General features: G+C 40.0%; 1 protein-coding gene across 1 annotated transcript in view; it reads left to right on the forward strand.

Moving 5' to 3' along the window:
• Positions 1-17,499, forward strand: part of OLFM4 (olfactomedin 4) — a 30,158-nt gene extending 12,659 nt beyond the window's left edge. The window contains exons 4-6 of the mRNA XM_020777650.3: positions 679-891; positions 1,923-2,076; positions 16,159-17,499. Of these exons, the coding sequence (XP_020633309.3) occupies positions 679-891; positions 1,923-2,076; positions 16,159-16,964 (1,173 nt within the window). The 3' untranslated portion in view covers positions 16,965-17,499. The remainder of the gene's footprint in view (positions 1-678; positions 892-1,922; positions 2,077-16,158) is intronic.
• Positions 17,500-21,474: the final 3,975 nt, after the last annotated feature.

Below are 21,474 nucleotides of genomic sequence, written 5' to 3' on the forward strand. Positions count from 1 at the left end.
GGGTCTGGAAACCTCAGAGGCTCTGGTTGGGATCCAGGGTAGTGAAGTCACATGGACTGTGTGTGCCAAGTGGTCAAATGGACCAATCTTTTTTTAAACATGGAAAGAAATATGGGAATGCAACATTGATTTCTAGAGCCCTCAACTCTTTGGCCAGAATCTGGCCCTAACATGAGAAGACAACGTAAAAGTAGTTCTAATATTTTTTTTTCCTCTTCTTGGAAATAATTCTGAGATGCCCTTGGAAGGAAGGAAGGAAGGAAGGAAGGAAGGAAGGAAGGAAGGAAGGAAGGAAGGAAGGAAGGAAGGAAGGAAGGAAGGGCAAATAAAAATGTTACAGATAATCATCCTCTATGTCATTTTGCTGCAGTCTGATTCACTTCTCTGTTGAGCTGCATTTTTAAAAGCACAGAGAAGACTGTAACTTATCAACGATTATACTTTTCATATCCTGCAGACATTTCACTTTATCTATGCCATTTATCTGTAATCTTTGCTATGTATTTTGGTCTAAAAATAAAGACAATGTTAGATAAGCCCCTGTGCTTGGTTATACTCATGTAATCATATTTTGATCTCAGTGAGATTGCAGAGGTGCAATGAGGCAAAACTTATCTTTGAAAAAGCTACCTTAAATATGTTTGCTAAAATGGAATGTCTTTCTTTGTATATTCATAGGTTAGCCAGTATACCAGAGAAATTGAAGTGTACGAGAGAAGAATTCTAAACCTAACCAAGAAGATTGAGTACTTGGAGAAGACCAGTGTTTCTTATACAGAACTGGACTTCCAGATGATAAAATTGGAAATCAGTGAAATGGAGAGACTGGTCATTCAGCTGAAGACGACACTAACTGGGAGCAATGTGATTGTCGAGCAATTATATGAAGAGGTATAGTAAAAGCTTTTGCACTTCTGCACTGTTACTTTAAAATTACTTTAACCTAATCAAAGACACTTTTTCTTAACCACTTATCTTTTATTCTTGTCTGTGCTGAACTACATTGAAGGCAAAGTCTGAAAAACATAGCAAGACCAAGCTATTGGATCTATAGAGCAATAAATGGAGGAAATAGTGGGACATACTCTATGTTAACATCCAGGGCAGCAACACTATTACCAATTGGGGCAGTGCTTATATTTGGCTAATTTAAAGATCTGTGAGTGAGTTACTGGCAGGAACCCCATACATGCAACCAGAAAGGCAAATAAATAAATCTATAAATGTATATCCCATTTCATTCAATCTGTTCAGTGCTGTGATACTTCAGAATTTTGTTCATTTTGCACTTCTAGGCAAAGCAACCTGATTTTCTCTCTGCCTAGATTAGTGTATGGATTGGAACAGTTACAGATTGCCAGACTAGATGATGAATAGTTCTCTTTAGGTTTCTGACCATCTCTTTTTTTTCCATTACAGTTTTAAACTAAAATTATATCAGCAGGAACACAAAATGCCCATTTTACATGAAAAAGCATAGCACTCAAATGCAAAGATATGTGCTTTCCTTCCCAATTCACATATTGCCATGGAAATAATATGGAACAGGTTTATGGATGATTGCATTAAAAACTATCTGACATAGGCCAGCACAATACAGATCCATCCTTCTCTGATCAAGGTCCCTCACATTTTAAGAATATCAAGTAATATAAAATAACAAAGTCATGCAATAAAAGCAGGGAATGCAAGCAACTAAATACTCCTGATAACAGACATCCTTTTGCAAAATCAATAGACATCTCTCTGCACAGCAATAGCGAATATGGCAGATAATGCATTCTCACAGATATAGGATTTCAGAAATTGTTGTGTGCTGTTGGTGCATTGTTAATTAAAAAGAAGAACTTGGCAAATGTGGTGGCAGAACAAACATGGGGGGGGGTTAACCAAAAGTCACATGTGCTGTTTTATCTAACTAGATTAAGAATTTGAGTCTCATGGTGAATAAGCTGGAATCGCTGGACAAGAATAACATCCTTGCAGTCCGCCGAGAAATGGTGGCTCTGCAGAAGAAATTGCAAGAGTGTGAAGCAAATAGAAACCAGAGTACAAACACCCACCACTTCCTACCTGGTAAGCATTTTATTTACTTGCTAAATGGAAGTATGTATAACAGGACACACGTGAGGGCAAGCTTATATTCCAATTTTCTTTTCTTAGTCTGCACAGTCAATACGTAGGCCTCACAGTTCTTCTCCACAAAGGTTTTGGTTTTTTTATGCACACACATACAGGCTGAAGTGATGTACTGTACTATCACCGTCCTCTGCCTGCAGCCTGTCACGCTGCAGTGATCTCCTTACTTTCTTGAAGTGAGTGAGAATACCAGCACAAAGGGTCAGAGTACTGCTAAGGATACTCTAACGGAATATTGTTACTTCTTTAAAAGATTTGTATTCCAACTTCCAACCAAGCCATTGTCTCCAGAGTGGCTTCCAAGAAAAATGAAATCAGCAATATTGTAAGAAATCATAACCACTGAAACTGTGTAAGAGGTGGAAGAATCAACTATGTACATTGTAGCAGATAATCATTACACATGAGTGCTGTCAGAAAGTTTGAGAAAACAAAAACAGTGGCACAGGAAAACGAGAAGCCGTCTGGTACTGAAGTAAACCATTGGTCCATTTCTTCCAATGCTGTCAGCTGACTAGAAACAGGTCCCTGGGTTTTCAGGCAGGAGGATCTTCTAGTCTTATTTCATGATACCGGGTATTGAATCTGGCACCATGCTCTACTAGTGGCATCAGATCTAAGTCAGTGCTAGGGCTGTACTAAAGTGACAATAACCATTCCTCAGTTGTTTATCAGCATAAAACTGGTTTCCTTTTTGACACTCACTGGGAGGTGCAAATATGGTGGGCATCAGGGTATCTGAAGGACCATGTCTCTCCATATGAGCCATCACAGACATTGAGATCTTCAGAGGAAGCCCTTTTCTTGGTCCCATTGTGTTCGCGGACATGTTTGCAGGGGACAGAAGAGAAGACTTTCTCTGGGAGTGCTCCAAGGCTGTGGGATGCTCTCACTTTGGAGGCTAGGCTAATCTCTTCCCTTTTATGCTTCCACTGACATTGGAAGACCCGCCTCTTTAGGCAGGCTTTTTAATAACCATGAGTGAACCATGATTCAAAAAGTCAGGAAATGGGCCAATATTGCTGTACAATATTGTGCCTGTGTTGCCAGCAGAAAAAAAGGATGCCAAGATTTACATAGCACCGGGCAGCCTAAATGTTGACAACACCAAGATAGTGCAAAAGTCTGCTCACGACCTTTCCCACACTTGTTGAAAAACAGCCCTGACAACTGCTTTGTGTTTGAGTGGGAAGTGGTTAATTAATGAAAAAAGGAGTCCCCTTCTGGGATTTTCCCTTGAGAATGGTAGTGGTGCTAGGAGACTCCTGGTCAACACTTTGACCATTAGCTTGTGGAGTGTCTCAGGGCGCCATGATTCCCCATACTTTCACATATACATGAAAAACATGGAAAAGGCTGTCCAGAGTCTGGTACCAGCAGTGTGCTGATGACATCTGACTCGTTTGCTTTTTAAGCTCTTCCAGGGGGCCCTGCTCTCATTTTCTCAGGCCCCAGTGTTGTCAAATATTTTGACTCCAGCTCCCAGAATCCACATCTAGCATAGCCAGCGGTATTATAACTCCAGTACACATGGGGAGCCGAAAGCCTCCCAGTTATTAATTAACTAATAAAGATAGCATTAATCTTTGTGCCAATGACATTATCAGTTTTTTAAAATAACTTTTGAAGTATTTTCACAGGGAGGAGCAAAAAATGTGTTGCCAGGAATGGGTTAACCTTGTTCTTAGCATGGCAGGATCAAAAGTTCTATTCATTTTCAGAAATGTTTGGAAACTTAAAAGTGAAAACCAGGGCACTTATGTTTTTCTGGGTTCAAAAGTAAGAACATAAGAAGAGCCGTGCTGGATCAGGCCAAGGGGCCATCTAGTCCAGCTCCCTGTATCTCACAGTGGCCCCACCAGATCACTCTGGGAGCATAGGAGACAACTAGACACCTGTCTCCTGAAACCCCTCCCCTGCATCTGCCATTTTGAAGTATCTTTCTTCTAAGACTGGAGATTGTACATCCCCCATCATGGCTTGTAACCTGCAATGGACTTTTCCTCCAGGAATCTGTTCAATCTCCTTTTGAAGGCCAGATGCTATCACCACATCCTGTGGCAAGGAATTCCACAGATTAACAACACAAAGAAATATTTTCTTTGGTCTGTTCTCACTCTCCTAACACTCAATTGAACTGGATATCCCCTGGTTCTGGTATTGCATGAGAGGGAAAAGAGCTTCCCTCTATTCATTTGATCCATCTCCTGCATAATTTTATATGACTCAATCATGTTGCCCCTCAGGTGCCTTTCTCTAGGCTAAAGTGCCCCAAAAGATTAGCCTTTCCTCATAAGGGAGGTGCCCCAGACCAGTCATCATTTTAGTCACTCTCTTCTGCACCTTTTCCAGTTCCACTATGTTAATTTTTTTGGGGTGCAGAGACCAGAATTGTACAAGGTACTTCAGGTGCAGCCTTACCAGCGTTTTGTACAATGGCATTATAATGTTGTCTGTTTTATTTTCAACCCCCTTTTTAATGATTCCTAACATGGAATTGACCTTCTTCATTGCTGCCACACACTGGGTTGACACTTTCACCAAGCTGTCCACCAGCACACCAAGATCTCTTTTCTGATCCATCACGGACAGCTCAGAACCCATTAAGTGACAACTAAAGTTTTGATTTCCCCCCCCCCCCAATGTGGATTACTTTACATTTTCTTATGCTGAAATGCATTTGCCATTTTGCCACCCATTATCCCAGTTTGGAGAGATCCTTCAGGAGCTCTTCACAATCCCTTCTGGTCTTCACCACTGGAAAAGTTTTGTGTCTATATCCACCTGACAGTTGTTCTATCTAGTTCACATCTAGTTAACTTGCCAATCAGAATATCATGGGGCACTTTCTCAAAAGCTTTGCTGTAGTCAAGATACACTCTGTCTACAGCACTCCCACTATCTAAAAGGCAGTGGGAGTACCCTATCAAAAAAGGAGATCAAATCAGACTGGAAGGATTTGTTCTTGATAAATCCATGTAGGCTTCTAGTTAGTACTGCTTGGTTTGTAGGTACATGCAGAGTTACCACTTCATAATCTGTTCCAGAGTTTTCCCAGGGATTGAAGTCAGGCTGACTGGTCTGTAGTTCCCAGGTTCCTCCTTTTTGCCCCATTTGTAGATAGGGACAACATTAGCCCTCCTCCAGGTGTCTGACACCTTCCCCCGTTTCCCATTATTTCAAGCACATAATGGACAGTGGTTCTGAGAGTTCTTCAGCCAGTTCCTTCAGTTCTCTTGGATGCAGTTCATCTGGCCCTGGAGATTTGAATCCATTCACGGTAATAAGGTATTCCTTGACTATTTGTTTATCACTCTCAAGCTGCAGTCTTGTCCCCTCCACTTGCACCTCACATTTGTCTGCAGGGTCATAGGCTCTGGGAAAAGACTGAGCTAAAATAGGAATTTATTTCTGCCTTTTCTTCATATTCTGTTATCATTTTTCCATCTCCATTGAATAGCTGAGCCGCTGTTTCTTTTGTTTGTCTTTTACTATGCACACACATGCCTGAAGAATATTTCTTTGTTACTTCTATTGTCTCTAACTAGCATCATCTCATTTTTCCTATATGTGCCCTTTTTTTTGTTTCCAAGTCCTCTCTGAGTTTTTTGTGAAGCCACATTGGTCTTTTTTGCTGTCTCCCACCTTTTTTTCTTATTGGAATTATTTTTAGTTGTGGCTTTGGAATTTTAGAAGCTCCTATCCTTCTTGGACTCCTTTTCTTGTTAGGATCCCCTACCATGGGACCTTACTTTGTTCTAAGTTCATTAAAATTGACTTTTAAATAATCCAGCATATATGTGTGGCTACACTCTGCTTTGGTTTCCTTTGAAATCAAGAATTCTAGTAGAACATGGTCACTGTTGCCCAGAGTTCCTATTACTCCATCAAGTTGTCTATATTGGTTAGAATCAAGTAAAGGATAGCTAGTCCTCTAATTTCTTTCTCTGCTTTTTGTAGGAGAAAGTTATTAGCCATCCAAGCCAGGAATTTCTAGGAAGGGCAATACTTGGCAAAATTTGCCTCCTGATATATATCTGGATTAGAGATGGGGATGACTCACCATTTTGGCGAGTCGTCCTACTTCGTGAGACATCAAAAGTTGACGACTCACAAAGCATGAAGTTGCCCCCATGAACCGATGAATAACGAATTTATTCATCAATTCGTGGGGGGGGTTGCTAAAGAAAACCACACTCCTGCTGCCACTGCCCCCTGCTGCCACCCCACCACCACCACACTGCCCCCATCCTCCCTCCACCTCCACCAACACCCCCTTACTATAATTGTTGCCACTACTGCCAAGTATCAATATTCCTTTTGCAAAATGAAATAATTACTGGTAATTGTCATGACATTTATTGTGTAACAAGGAACATTTTCATATTACATTTTCATTACTTTTATAGACAAAAATACTTTGGAGATATCGTGAGAGGATTTCTCGCAAAACTTTATTTTAATTTATTCATTTTATTTCAGACATTTTTCTACTGTTTAACTAAGTAACATGCACTATTCTGGGTGGTTAACAATACATAAACTACCCTAAACTACCCCTATGATGAACGAAAATCCCAAAATACAGAGCAATCTGAATCAGAACGATAGATTAAAAGCTGAATTGATAATCCAAGAAGCAAATGATGGCCGTATAAGATCCCGCAGCTACCTCAGGGGAAGGATATCTTTGAATACTTCCTCAAAGAGTTCTGTCTTTAGCACTTTCTTGAAGATAGGTAGGGGGCCTGATGAAATTTTCTTTTCTTTTTCTTTTTCAAAAAAGGAGTGACGCTGATATTAAAAAAAGAAATGGAAAAAGTAACAAAGAAGCAATGTATAATATGATGAGTAATGTAACAGGTTGCTACAAATTATGAGCTATCACTAGTAATAGTTGCTAAAGCAAAGCAAAGCATGCTGCTTATATACCACCCCATAGTGATTAAAGCAGTCTTTGGGCAGTATACAAGTATGCAGGCTACACATTGCCTCCATCTCACCCCAGTGAGCTGGGTATTCATTTTACTGACCTCGAAAGGATGGAAGGCAGAGTGAACCTGGAGTCAGCGACCTGTTATTCAATGTGGAAAAGCATAGGACCATAAGGAGGCACAGAGGGGAATCTGAACACCCAACCTCTGGCTCTGCCACCAGAGACCTAAACCACTGAGCTATCCAGCAGTTGTGTAACACACAAACTGGCCACGCCAGTATTATAAGAGAGAGCCCAAATAAAATTATTAGAATATATTTGTTCCCATCTATTCTTTCAAGTTTCTTTTTTTAACCCACCTATGACTTCGTATCTGTCTTAAATGGAAGTAGAGAGGTTTGTGGTAATTGCATTTCTAAGTAGGTGGCTCAGTGTGGAGATAGTTAACTGCATTCTCCCAGCAGTCTTAGATGTACCTGTATTCCTGCCAGCCCATTTGGCTTCCGTTTGCTCTGGGTTCATATTATATTTATAACGTTTGTATTAAACTGTGGGTTTTTTTGTCCTCTTTCCAGTGCTTTTCTCCCCCTTCTCTCTCTTTCCTTGAAATTTTCTGGTAGGCGGGAGGAGTGCCTAGGAAATCCCAGAGCTGTCGAAGCTTATGAATCTAATGAGAATATAAAAAGTTTAACGGCTATGGCAGAGCTTTAGAAAGTCACCTCCTGAGATGCTCTGTTGTAAAGCTTCTCTTGTGGCAGTGCTCAATAGAATGGATTAGCCTAGTTTGCAGCAACGTTAAGGCAAAATATGTCCTCCATTTTGCCTGCACTTTTCTATCTCAGTGCTCATTCTGAGATGGAAAAAGCATTTGGCAGACACCGAATTGCATTCTCATTTACTGAAGAACATTTTCGCGATTCATTGACATTTCCATCTGTTTAAGTGTTCCACCCATCCTCTTTCCCTTGATAATCTTTTGTCTTGACTACAGAATTACTTTATCGGAGATCAGTGTTAAGGAAAGGTAGATTTAATATGTATCTGACCTCTAGTATCTGCACTAAATAATGCTAGGAAACAGTAAAGACTTGATAATAATGACACAAACCAGTGGCCAGGTTTAAAATGTATTAGCTTAAGAAAATGGAGAACTACATGGATGGATAGTAGCCCTGTTCTACACATGTGAAGTTGGTCCCTGAAGTTATTATTGTTAGGCTAAGATAGTTATATGTTCTCAGGTCGGAACCAACTTATTGACCCTAACAGGATTTTCAAAGTAAGTGAGAGATTTAAGCTTTACTAGTTCCACTTCCCCAATGATTTTCTAAGGCCAAATGGGGGATTCAAACCCTGGTCTCCATAGTCATAGTCCATCACTCTATCTACTACACCACATTAGGTAGCTCTAAGGCTAGGATTGGCCTTGATTATTACACAGCCTGCCATAATTTATCAATCTAAAAAGCTACTTCGACATTCTCATTTGTTTTATGCTTATCCATGAATTACTGAGGACAAAGCTGATAAACTTTAGAGTCAAATGAAGGTGCCCTATATCTGACCTTGAAGTGCAGTTTTTGCCCTACGTCTGAGAAGCTGTTGCTTATAGATGCAGGATGTGTTTGTGGCTGGTTTCCATCATTGTGCTTACCCTTCACTCTTCATGTATTTCTTTAGTCATGTTGTGAGGAAAGCTTTAAATGATATACAAGCATTAGAGAGTCAACGGAGCCTCTAAGATAGTTTTATTTTTATTCTGCTTTAACTGTCATAGCTTATCCCAATATATCCTAGAAACTGTTGTTTGACAAGTGGGCTAACCAGACTTTGTTATGAGAGAGATAGAAATCACTCTTTATATGTTCTCATAGGGGTTCTGCCACTTTTGTCACATCCTTGCTGTATTTCCCCATTGTCTCCATGCATTGGAAAGTCAAAGTCAGTACTGGGGGCCTGCTGGAGGTTTCTGACACTGTTTAGAACTCTAAATATAAACTGTTCCAAATGGGCTTAGGGAAGCCACCCGCTGCCCAAAGAGCAGGATTTTAGTGTAATCCCCCCCACAGTGTGTAGAAGGGGGAAAGAGATGAAGGAGATTGAGATACCAAACACTTTCCTATGCTCTCAGAGGTGAGGCCTTGAGTGTCAGCATGGCTCTTGACAGACATTCTAAAGGGTGAAGGAAGTGGTCCACACAGATTTTATCTGAAGAGCCCTGTGCCACAGTAGTTAAACTGCAGTACTGCAGTCAAGACTCTGCTTATGGCATGAATTCGATCCTGATGGGCTCAGTTAGCTGTCTCAAGGTTGACTCAACCTTCTGTTTTTCTGATGTCAGCAAATTGAGTACCCAGCTCATAAGGTGGAGTGGTGCAATACCTAGCCTGCATAATTAAATTGTAAACTGCCCGGAAAGTGCTTTGAGTCCTATGAAGTGGTATATAAGGAGTACACTTTGCTTTGCATTGCTTTATCTTCGGTCTTCTCAGTTCTGTATACAAGCTATTTCTAATGTCTGTTTCTGGCCTAACACTTTCCATGGTAGAGGATGTGTGTTAAAACCATTCCTACCCACCTCACATAATGTCTCCCTGCTCATCTACCTGCAGAAATCACCGGTTCCTCCTTAAAATGTGAGCAAGTCCTGATTCTTCTTCTTCCTACAGTCTGTTCTTTGTGAAGGGCGAATGAACATTAAATCACTTCTAAATATACAATGCAGATTCTTCAGTAGTGTCATTTTTCAGATTACAAATGTAGAAGGTATAGAGCTGAGTACAATGTGTATCTCTTATGCTCCCTGAAAAATGTGAGAACCATGATCATAAATTTTTGTTGAGAAACTGGTCACAGAGCCTCTGAGCATGTGCCTGCCATGCAGCTGATAGGTGGGCGCATTTGCAGAGACAGCAGGCCTGGCTTCTGGTAGCAGGATGGCAGCAGCAGCGGCAGAGGAGAAGGCAGCAGGAGCAAAGTAGGGAGGTGACGGGAGCAGTGGGAAGAGAGGGGGCAGGTGGGCGCCCCGTTTTATCAAAGCAAAATGAAGCTCCAAGGAGGGAAAATTTTGACATTTCATTTTGCTTTGTGAAAAAGAGAATCCCCAAACCGGGTCACAAACCAAACTGTGAACTAGCTCGGTTTGTCAATTTTTCTGGTTCACAGTTTTCTGGTTCATCCCATCCCTACTTCTGATGTTTACAAAAGCAGACAATGGGTTGTTTGCTTAAGCCACCCTCTCACAATCTTCTAGCAGCCACTTACATTAAACAGTTCGAACAGTAATAAAGTATTCAGAACTTGTACAAGAAATATCTGTTCCTGACCATTTTACCATTGTTTTATGTGTATTAAAAAGTATGCTTATAAGGCCAGGTTTAAAAAAAAAATCAAAGCATCAAAAGGATATTAAATAACAAAGTGGTTTTTTTGTTATTATTAAATCAACCCCTCTTTCAACTTTAATAACTCATGCATCATTTTATAAATAAAAAGCAAGTAAGTTTTCAGGAGAGAAAAATGATTTTTAAAACTTTTTTGTCCAATAAAAAACCCTCTTGGCTGAATACATGATTTTTTTAATTTAGGAAACACTACATGAGTTATTGAAAAAGAGAGCTATATCAGTATTTGGTTTAATGACATGAACAATTATTTCAGGCTAAATCTATGTGACATGCTGTGACACTTTTCTACTTTCACAGTTTGGTATAGGTTTTTCAGAAACAAGGTATTTCAGATTAATGCAAGCTATTATTAAGCATTTAATTTGAAGATAACAGTACTGATTTCAGTGCACTAATTCAGAGAATGTGTTGACAGTTAAGGACAAACTATAAATTACTATAGCACGCAACATTACCTTAGATCTCCACTATATAAAGAGCTCTCATTGATTTAAAAAACTGGTAAGCTGCAAGGCATTAGCAGTAAACCTGGCTCATAAAACCGTTATAATCAGTATTGGCTTTTTCGTATTGTGCTGATGGTGGTAAATATGATACTCTAGAATTCTATTTATGCCAAGGGATTACACAATACCGACTGTGTAATGATTCAGAGTATGAACTCTGAGTTGGAAAAGTCTCTAATTCAAATCTTGCTTCAATCAAGAGCAAACAGAATGGCTTTAGGTAATCCCCTCTTCTCTCACCGTTACTCTCCCCCCATGAATATGAACTCCAAATTACAAATCACCATTCTGCATCCCCTTTCTTATCCAACTTGCTAATTAAATGGAGTAAATAATGGAAATGTGTTCATTTTCCCTCCTTCCCAGGATATTTCCTATCTCTCAAACTGGCAAGAGAATGATGATAAAAGCTGCATGTGGAAATAATGCCAAGGATAAGAGAGGAAAAGGTGCAATGATAGCTAGATGTAAGAAAATATAAAACCAGCATAGCAGCTCAACACCCAACAAAAGGATAAGTTAACTTGTAGTAGACATCTGGCCTCATTCTAGTGGAGGCTGGTGCTCTGATGTCCATTGAGTGTCGAACCCATTCCAGATTTTAATCCTAACTTTAACAGAGCATTGAAAGGCTACCCAAATAGGTTCAGAATCTTGGAGAGCTCCTTTACAGTTCAGAGTAAAACCTGGAGCAGAGTCACTGGCCTCAAGACATTAGGGCCACCAGTTTCCACTATCTCATTCCTTACCTTCACTAAGAAAGTGAGGGAAATCATGCACTGGGCTACATCAAAGCAGGTTGCAAAAGGATTTTCAATCCAATAGCAGATTCTGTGCAGGAAGCAGGAGTTGCTTTTGCTGATTCCCACTTCTTCTGCAACCAATTAAGTAATTTCAGTCCTTTGATTGGGAATATGTGGCCTTCCAAGTGTTGTTGGAGTGGAACCTCCAGGATTCCTCACCATGGATTACCAGGGTAGGTTGGAGTTACAGTTCAACAATATTGGAAAGGCAACACTTTGCTCACCCCCTGATTTCACATCCTGGGCTTAGTGGTATTATGCTTCCCCTCCTGTCCTTCATATGGTAATGCTTCAGTACAAACACTGACCTAATACCTCTCTTATCTCCTTACTCCCTGCACCCTGTGTTTCTGTTTTCCTAATGTTAGGAAGTACCACCACCACCAACTGTTTATGAACTCTGATGTTGGAACCTGGATGTGTAAGATGAGGCTCTGTAGCACGGGGGAGAGAGTAGAGTTTCTTCATGTGCACAAAAGTATTCACTGGAGCAATAGCCCTTCTGTGTGTATAAGGACCCTGCTGGGTGCAACACATTGTCCAGAATCCTACTGGTGATTTATGGTTGTATGAAGGAAATGGCCTACTTATGGTGACAAATTGATGCTCGTTAATAAGATGCTGATTCTGTTCCTGGGCACGTACCCAACTGTGTGATTGCACGACCACCACCTCATTAATGAGCAGCAATTTGCCAGCACAACTTACACAGTTTTCATTATGGAAGTGGGATTTGGGACGTGTGTGTAAGACTATCTGCTGAAAATGGCATCTTTATACCAAGTTCTTTCCTCACCTCACACCTGTCATTTGTAAAATCACTGACCATGCTATGATGCCACCAAGGGCTTCCCCAACCCCTTGCTTACTGTCATTTGCTATTGACAGTAGATGGGGGCAAAGAAATGAATTTAGTGACAGCTTCCTGACATGAAGTATGAGGGGGAAACAAGGTGAGAATGTGACACAGAGGAAGCTAATTCTGGCAGAAGGCCCATCTTGATCATAAGGTGCAGCTCTACCTTTGGTGAATGTAAATTGGCCCTGCACACGTTGTGACTCAATGAGACAAATGTAAGTCACCAGCCCACTAGCATGCTGATAACTTCAGGATGAAAAGAAATCTATATTGGAAGTGTGCTGAATGTGTTTCAACACATGCTGTCTTCCTCAAAAATAGGTATCTTAAAAACCTGACTTATGCATGCAGTACCATGAGGTAAGAATATTGCATGGGGGCATCCAAGACTGAAGTGTTCCCACCTCAAGTCTGAAATAGTACAGTCCATTCCTCTCAGAATTTTTAATACCTTATTCTATTGCACATTAGTGATGACTCAGAGACAAACTCCATGTTTAATATGTATCCGATGTAATTATAATTTCATTCAGTAACTAAAAGGGGGTAAAATTGTTGTGACTGGGAAAAGATTTACACCTTCTTTCCCTAGCAAAGATTCTTCAAATTAACAATCTTTACCCAGATAGGAATCCTGAGGGGGGGGGGAACCCATCCTCCCCATCAGTGCATATGGGAATTTTTTTGGCCCCTAACTTCCTAGCTCTCTCTCTCTCTCTCTCTCTCTCTGCATTTTCTGGAGAGTGGTATGACTTAGGAGTGAAGGAGTGAAATCTTCTCCATACTATGTGTGATCTTGTTAAGAATTAACCCTCTCATATATATAGGATGCCTCTAATTAATGAAACATTGCTGCAGGCTAGGTATTAAACCTCACGAGGAATTTGTCCCTCAGAATGCAGAGAGTGTGCATTCAAATTCTCAGTCACGTCCTCCATACTTTAAAATCTAAAGGTTAGATTATAAATCTAACTTCCTCTTCTGAGAACAGGGACTTCTCATAAATATTTCTGAAATTGCATTTAGAATTGATCACATATGTGCTAGGATAAATGTCTATTGGAAGTTGTATGGAAAATTGACCTGGTGCTCAGAGTGAAGAAAACCTGCAGCTAATTCTTCTATAATTTATTGACGATTTTTCCATGTCATCTCTTCTCATACATACCTATTGGCTTTTGTATTCACAACGCCAGCCAATAAGGATAAGATATGGAATTGTTATTGGCTTTTCAGTTTCTTACTATAAAAGGCATTGATTGAACATGTGCATTCTATTTTAGTTGCTCCCAAGGGATGATCTTGATCAATATACTTTAAAAAAAAAATACTTAGGTCTATTTCCTAATTGGATTAGAGCATAACTAATAGAGCCTCGTGGTGCAGTGGTTAAACTGCTGTAGTGCAGCTAAAACTGTGCTCATGACCTGGGGTTCAATCCCAGGTAGCCGGCTCAAAGTTGACTCAGCCTTCTATTCTTCCAAGGTCGGTAAAATGAATACCCAGTGTAGCCTGCATATCTAACTTGTAAACCGCCCAGAGAGTGCTTGAAGCACTATTGGGCGGTATATAAGCAGCACACTTTGCTTTGCTTTAATATTCGCATGTTAAAACATCACTACTGTTCTTAAATACTTCTAAGATAACTTGACCATTATATTTATATTTTTTTGCTGTACTGAAAAGAATGTCAATGATACACCTGTCCTTTTGATAGGCCAGAACTGTCCATGTTTCTTTAGTTAGTGTTAGAAAAATAAGTATTTGGAGGATTCTCCTGGCTGGGCTTTTATTACTAAATCAAAGGTATTGGACAAATTGCCCAGAAACAGCAGCAAGATGTAGAATAGAACTCAGGAACAGATGCAGAAATCTGTTCCTGGGTTCACATTTCAACTGTTTGGTCTATGTGCTTTTTTTTTGGCTTCTTCATTTGCACAGATGGGTGAGAATACAGTCCAGCCTCAGCACTAGACATCTGTAGCTTTAGATACCTTTGAGATACCAAAGAACAGCAGACATACAGCTGTGCTCTTCCCTTGATGTTAAGAAATGCTTCAAATAAAGAGAAGCATACATCAGTGCCATTTATGAAGTCCTGACAATGCTGAGGAAATATTTCTCCCTGGGACCCTGAGAGAAACTAGTTAGGTTTTCCTGGAATAGGAAGCAGCTGCTGCCAGTCCTTGGGCTCTCTAAGCCAGGACATTCTTAATCTCTCAGTTTTTTTTTCCAAAAGAAAAGAAGTGAATATGGAGAGAGTACTGCTTGTGATGGAAGGAATTCCCAGCAGACAACTTTGGAAAGTAACTGTGGCATCTGGCTCACAACCATGTACCTCAGAGTGACCTTCCAGTAGATTTACTTGCTTAATAGAGAAGCTGGAATAATTAGTTGTGACATGGTAGAAGACAGAGATTTGTAATCATTTTACATAAAGGCAGTGGGTGAATAATGAAAATAAAAAATAAATGGATTTTCAAAACAAGTAGTCTAAGTTTAAAACATTCCTCCCCTTCTTCTTAAACTTGGTCAGTAGCCATGTCAGGAGAGGAAATGGGAAGCAGAGCCATTTTAGCGTTCCTGATGAAAAACAATGCCCTTTCCCCTTCTTTCCTCAATATCCCTTGTTTTTTCAATGTCATGTTGCAGGCAGGAAATGTCTTGTTTTTCTTGATTCTATGGAAGCAGCTCCTACCCTTTTGACAGGGTAGTGAAATCAAAATGTAATAAATGGTGTTATAATAATATATTTGTATTTTTGAAAAATATTGAAATAGCACTACATTAAGTAATATGCAACACTTTTGCAAAAGTCACAGTGTGTCTCATTAGACAAGAGCCGTATCATTATTTTTCTTTTATGCTCCAATTTCTTTGACAACACAGAAGGCACAAGAAAGTAGATATTTTATAACATTGACTTATTTTCTGGACATGAAACTCCTAGTCAGTTTTCCTCAGAATATAATGTGTCCATTCAACATGTGAAAAAGAATACCATCACACAGTGCAGTCCTAACTGAAAGGTGCACCATGTGTGTGTGTGTGTGTGTGTGTGTAGAAGGAGTGGTGTGAAGGAGGATTTAAGCTATGTCAGAGCTAAGCCCCTTTCAGCCCAGGGACACAATCACTGTGTCAGCACAAAGTTAGACCAAATTGGTAACAATCTTAAAGAATTTCCAACACTCCTCAGTTGAGAGGGTTTGGATTTAGCACAGCTTACTGGGCTACTATCAGCTCAACTGATTTTTGCTATTTAGGACTGCACCATAAGCTTTCTTCTAGGCATGTGAAGCATTTACCAGATATCTGGCTGAGGGAGAAGACTGGATGAGAACTGTCAAGCATGGCAACGGTTTGCTAAGAGTTGGAGGGGGTTTGAGGAGCAATACTTAGTGATTGTTCAAGGTTGAGTGGTGAGCCTTATACTGTACACGCATGCACTGTTTCCCTCCTTGAATACCTTCTCCACACTTAAAAAACATTCTGTTTTTGTTGATTACAGGAAACTGCGGTCATGGCACAATTCTGAACATCAGCCAGCCCTATCTGATTCAATTGAACTGGAGGGGATTTGACTACAAATATGGTACCTGGGGAAGATATTCGTCTCCCCTCACTCCTGAAAAAGAACTCTACTGGGTTGCACCACTGAATACTGATGGAAGATACTTGGAATATTACAGACTTTATGATTCCTATGATGATTTATTGCTTTTCAAACAGAAAGGGCAATACAGAATTGTGTATGGTGAGGGTAGTGGTACAACTGTTTACAATAATTATATGTATTTTAATCAACATAGTTCAGGAAATATAGCTAAGCTAGATTTAAGCACAAACACTGTGGTGCTGAGGAAACTTCTTCCAAATGCTGCTTTTAACAATCGCTTTTCATATGCAGGTGTGTCATGGCAAGACATGGATTTTGCTGTGGATGAGAGTGGGTTGTGGGTCATTTACTCAACGGAAGCCAGCACAGGCAATATTGTGATCAGCAAGCTTAATGAAACATCGCTTGATGTGCTTGATACATGGGAAACAAAACAATACAAGCCATCAGTGTCCAATGCTTTCATTATATGTGGGGTGCTATATGCCACGAGGCCTGTCAATACTAGAAAAGAAGAGATCTTTTATACTTACGATACAAACACTGGAAAGGAAGGCAGGATAAGTGTGATTATTGACAAAATGTTAGAAACAGTTCAGAGTCTTGACTACAGCCCTATAGATAGGAATCTTTATATGTTCAATAATGGCTACCTTGTTCGATATAGCCTGACTTTCCAACCTCTTTCACTGGTATAATTTTTCACAGATGCTTAAAACTAGAGTGGGGTGCAAGGGACGGGGGAGGCAGACATTCCGTCCTTTTGTAAATTACCGGCTGACCACAATGGTGCTACATTTGTTGGGGAAGAATTAATATCCATCATGGCGTGTGGTTTTTATTTGTGATAATGACACTTTTAAAATTTGGTGATTTCGACAGAACTTTAAGTTTTATATTTCCAGTGGGAATATAAAACGTCTTGAGTTTAGGTAAAGTGGGATATTCAGCACAGGTTATAATCTGTCTAGTTCACCTTCTTTATGTGCTATGTGTATATTTACTGCTAGATAAAAAAATCTATTGTTTTTTTAATTGAGAACAGAGGAAAATGTAAACACACCCTTTACAGAATAAATGCAAGTTTGCTGTGCAGGTTTAACACTCCTTTAAGGCAACACATCTAATATCACATTTCTCTAATCCTCTGTAATTCATTGCTGAGGGAAAGTCCACAATTGGAGGTGAATGTTTGTGTATGTGTGTGTGAATAAATGTGTATGCCAACAGAAACCTTTGTTGACTTGAGTGTTGCAGATTTTGTCTTTCTTCGGCTGGTTTGGGTAATAAGCCTGCAACTTATGAAGTCCCTTCACAATGTTATGAAGGGCCTTTTTTGCTACCTCTCTTCAACTATGGGACAACACACTGAAAGGAGAAATAGAGCGCACAGCAGCAGGTTTGGAAGAGAGAGTCACCTCTCACAAGTATATCATCTGAAACTATGAGATATGTGACACGATTACTGCACAAGTGTGCAGCAATAGATATTGTGTGACGGCCCAATTTAAGCATTCCATAAGCCAATTCAAAAAAAGGGGGGGTGCACCAAACAAAAAATTATAATGTATTCTCGAAGGCTTTCACAGCCGGGTTCCAAAAAACTATAACTTTGAAATTGGACCTTGGATCAGGACCACATGGTTCTACCATTCATACTTGTTGAAAAACAGCCCTAACAGTTGCTTTGTGTTTGGGTAAGAAGTAGTTAAATGATGGAAAAAGAAGTCAGCTTCTGGAATTTTCCCTTGTGTGGTGTCATGTTGTGAATGGGTGTGAGCACAAGAGGGTATCTTGTAGGCCATCGTGGTTTTTTCTGTTGGTGGTGTCAACATTAAGGCTGCCCTTTGCTTTGTAAAGCTCAGTATCCTTTTTCCTGTTGGCATCACAGACACAGTATTGTGCAGTAATATTGGGCCATGTCCTGGCATTTTATATTATAGGTACAGAAGCAATATCTCACATTGATGAACTAGGTGATTTTTGAAGAATTGAAATCATGTCATTGTTCAGAGATTGTTAGAAGTATCTCAAGGAAGGAAAACAGAAACAGAGATATGATTTGTAAAATCATCTGGATAAGCTTTTAGGGCATCCTTCTGGAAATCTTCCTGTGAAAACCAGATTGAAATGAATGGGAGGTACAGAAGAATGCTACCACTCCTTTCAGTAAGGTTTTCACAAACAAATCTCCAACTGGGTTGTGACCTTGGTGTCAACACAATAAGCTCTGTTATAGGGCATTATGTGAAACAGTCTTTTTCATTTCATTTTGCCATATTTAGCTAAGGATTAGATCAAAACCTTTGCCCTCCCACCCAGAATAGTGAGGCAAGATGCAGGTGATGTGGTATACTAGGGACACAATTTATTGAAAACATATCAAGGAACATCTTGCCCTCAGACACAGGGGCCTATGGTAGTGCTGGATCTGGTTTGGTACAAAAGGTCTCACCAAACTCCCTCACCAACCTTATATGGATGAGTCCCATGCCCCGTTGTCGCATGTTCCTTAAGACAGCATGATCCCGGTCGGTGAAAGATCAAGCCCCTCTCTGAGCCTCTAAACTTTGGCAGCCCTCAGCCTGGGAACGGTCCCAGGACGTTTGTCCTCCCAGCATTGTAACCTCACAATCTGCAACACCTCAAGGTCGGACACGCTATCACCTTCATTGTAGTCCATGGGCACTCACCGATCCTAGTTCCTTCCACACTACCTGCTATGGAATGGGGCTAGCCTAGATCTTTTTTTTAATTATTTTTTTAATTTTTTTTTTAACATAAGGGGTGACAAAGGAAAAAGGGAGTTGGGATTTATGAGGAAGAGGGTAGACAATTGCATACTAATATCCAATCTATACCTATTGCCATGTCAAATTTTGAGTCCTTCTATTTACTCTTTTCTGCCTTGTATATAAAGTTCTCATTTCCATATTCAGCTACTGCCTGTTGATTCAGTCCATTTGTTGAATAAGTCCCATCTTTCTGTTGCCTTTTGCAGGGGTTGATCTTTCATGACTTCTGATAAGATATCCATTTTGGCTATTTCCCATATCTTTTCAATGAGGTCTTCTTGTTCCGGTACCATCGAACTTTTCCAGTTTCTAGCATACATAATTCTGGCTGCCGTGATAATATATATAACTATGTGTTCCTTTGACTTATCTATATTATCGGGTATCATACTTAGTAAAAACAATTCTGGGATTAGTGGCACCTTACAGAGCAAAATTTGTTGTAACATGGCATGTACTCTTTTCCAGTATTTTTTCGCTACTCCACATGACCACCACATATGATAATACGTAACTTCCCATTTGTGTTTCACATTTCCAACACTTATTTGATACATCAGTATACATCTTTGACAGTTTTTCAGGGGTCATATGCCACCTATAAAACATCTTATATATATTCTCTTTAAAATTAACCGATCTTGTAAGCTTTATGTTATTTTGCCATATTTTCAGCCATTGATCAATATCAATGTTATGCCCTATGTTTTGTGCCCACTTGATCATAGATTCTTTAAACGTTTCATCTTGCATTTTAATTTCCAGCATATAATTATACATTTTCTTAACAATTTGTTCTTTTGAACCCAATAAAAGTTTATCAAAAATCTTTTGCTCTGAGTAGAAACCTTCTATTTTATCTTTCGTATATCTAGATTCTAGCTGTATTCTAGGCCACCAGTCTAAATATACATTCTGCGACTCTAGTTCCTCTTTAGACCTTAATTCACCATCCTTTTTAAATAAATCTTGATATCTTCAAAGGTTTGCTTTTGTCATAAGATTAGGTTGTGTAAAGGCCTCTATCGGTGACACCCATACAGGAATTTTGTAATAAACTTGCTGTATAATCTTTCTCCACATTCCCAGTAAAGCTTTCCTTATCATATGTGAGTTAAAATTCTTTTGTTCCTTGTCCTTTTTATACCATAAATATGCATGCCAGCCTAGTTGCAAATCGTGTCCTTCCAAGACAAGTAATCTATCATTTTCTAGAGTTAGCCATTCTTTTATCTGATCTAAAATACAAGCTCTGAATGGGGCTAGTCTAGATCTGACCCATTCCCTCCACCAAGCTGAAAATTTCAGCATGCGGGCCCTCTGCAAATCATTCAAAAAAACTTCCAAACCAGCCTTAGATAAATGAACCCCATCACCTCTGTACCATTGTGTTTTCCCGAAAATAAGACAGGGTCTTACATTAATTTTTGCTCCAAAAATGCATTAGGGCTCATTTTCAGGGAATATTTTATTTTTTTCATGCCCGAATGCATCTACATTTATTCAAATACAGTCATGTCATATTCTTCTGGTTGCTGCACAAGGGTGGAGGGCAGGGTTTCACTTCACTGGGGCTTATTTTTGGGGTGTGACTTATTTTTTGGGTAGGGCTTATAGTACAAGCATCCTGAAAAATGCTACTAGGGCTTATTTTCAGGTTAGGTCTTATTTTTGGGGAAACAGGGTATTCTGGCTGATCCAAACAGATCTCCAGATTCCAATTACTGAACCTAGCTCATTAATAACCACCCTGCAAACTTCCTTATTAACCTTCCTATGGGTCCTGTTTATACAACTTGGATAGCATTCCACTCTGCAGAAATGCTGGGGAATGATTGTGGACCAAACAACTCTTGATGATGGGTACTTGACCTTCCAGCTCTGTAAGTCCCTCAGAATATCTAAAATGATGGACTTGCCACTCCTTCTGGCCAAGTCATTACTGCCCAAGTGAATCAACAGCATGTCTGGGGTTGTACCCGACACTCCTGAAGATGCCACTTCATTGAACTCTTTCCAAAGCATGTCTCTCTGCCCTTTCCAGTCCAACAGAGCAGAGGCCCCTTGTCCCAAATCTCGGCCCCAGATCATCCTGGCAGCATGCGCTGCTGCCCAGTAAATAAAGCTGTGCCCCGATAACAGAATCTTCCATCACCACCTGGGCTGATCCAGTCCTGAAAACAAAAAGCACAAAGAGCTAGGAGCCAGCCTACAGCTGCAGCATGTTGTATACATAAAGCCAGTACCTACTGGATGACAAACTCCCAACCTTCTTTATCTCCTCTGGGCTGTATTCCAGATTAGCCACAGTTGATGCTGTCCCAGTATGGAATGAATGGGTTCCAAAATGCCATCTTTCCAAACCCACATGTCCTAAAGCAGTACCCGTGACCTTCCAGAATCAATATTTAGT

Source organism: Pogona vitticeps, chromosome 3 (assembly GCF_051106095.1).
Source record: "Pogona vitticeps strain Pit_001003342236 chromosome 3, PviZW2.1, whole genome shotgun sequence".
Classification (NCBI taxonomy): Eukaryota; Metazoa; Chordata; class Lepidosauria; order Squamata; family Agamidae; genus Pogona; species Pogona vitticeps.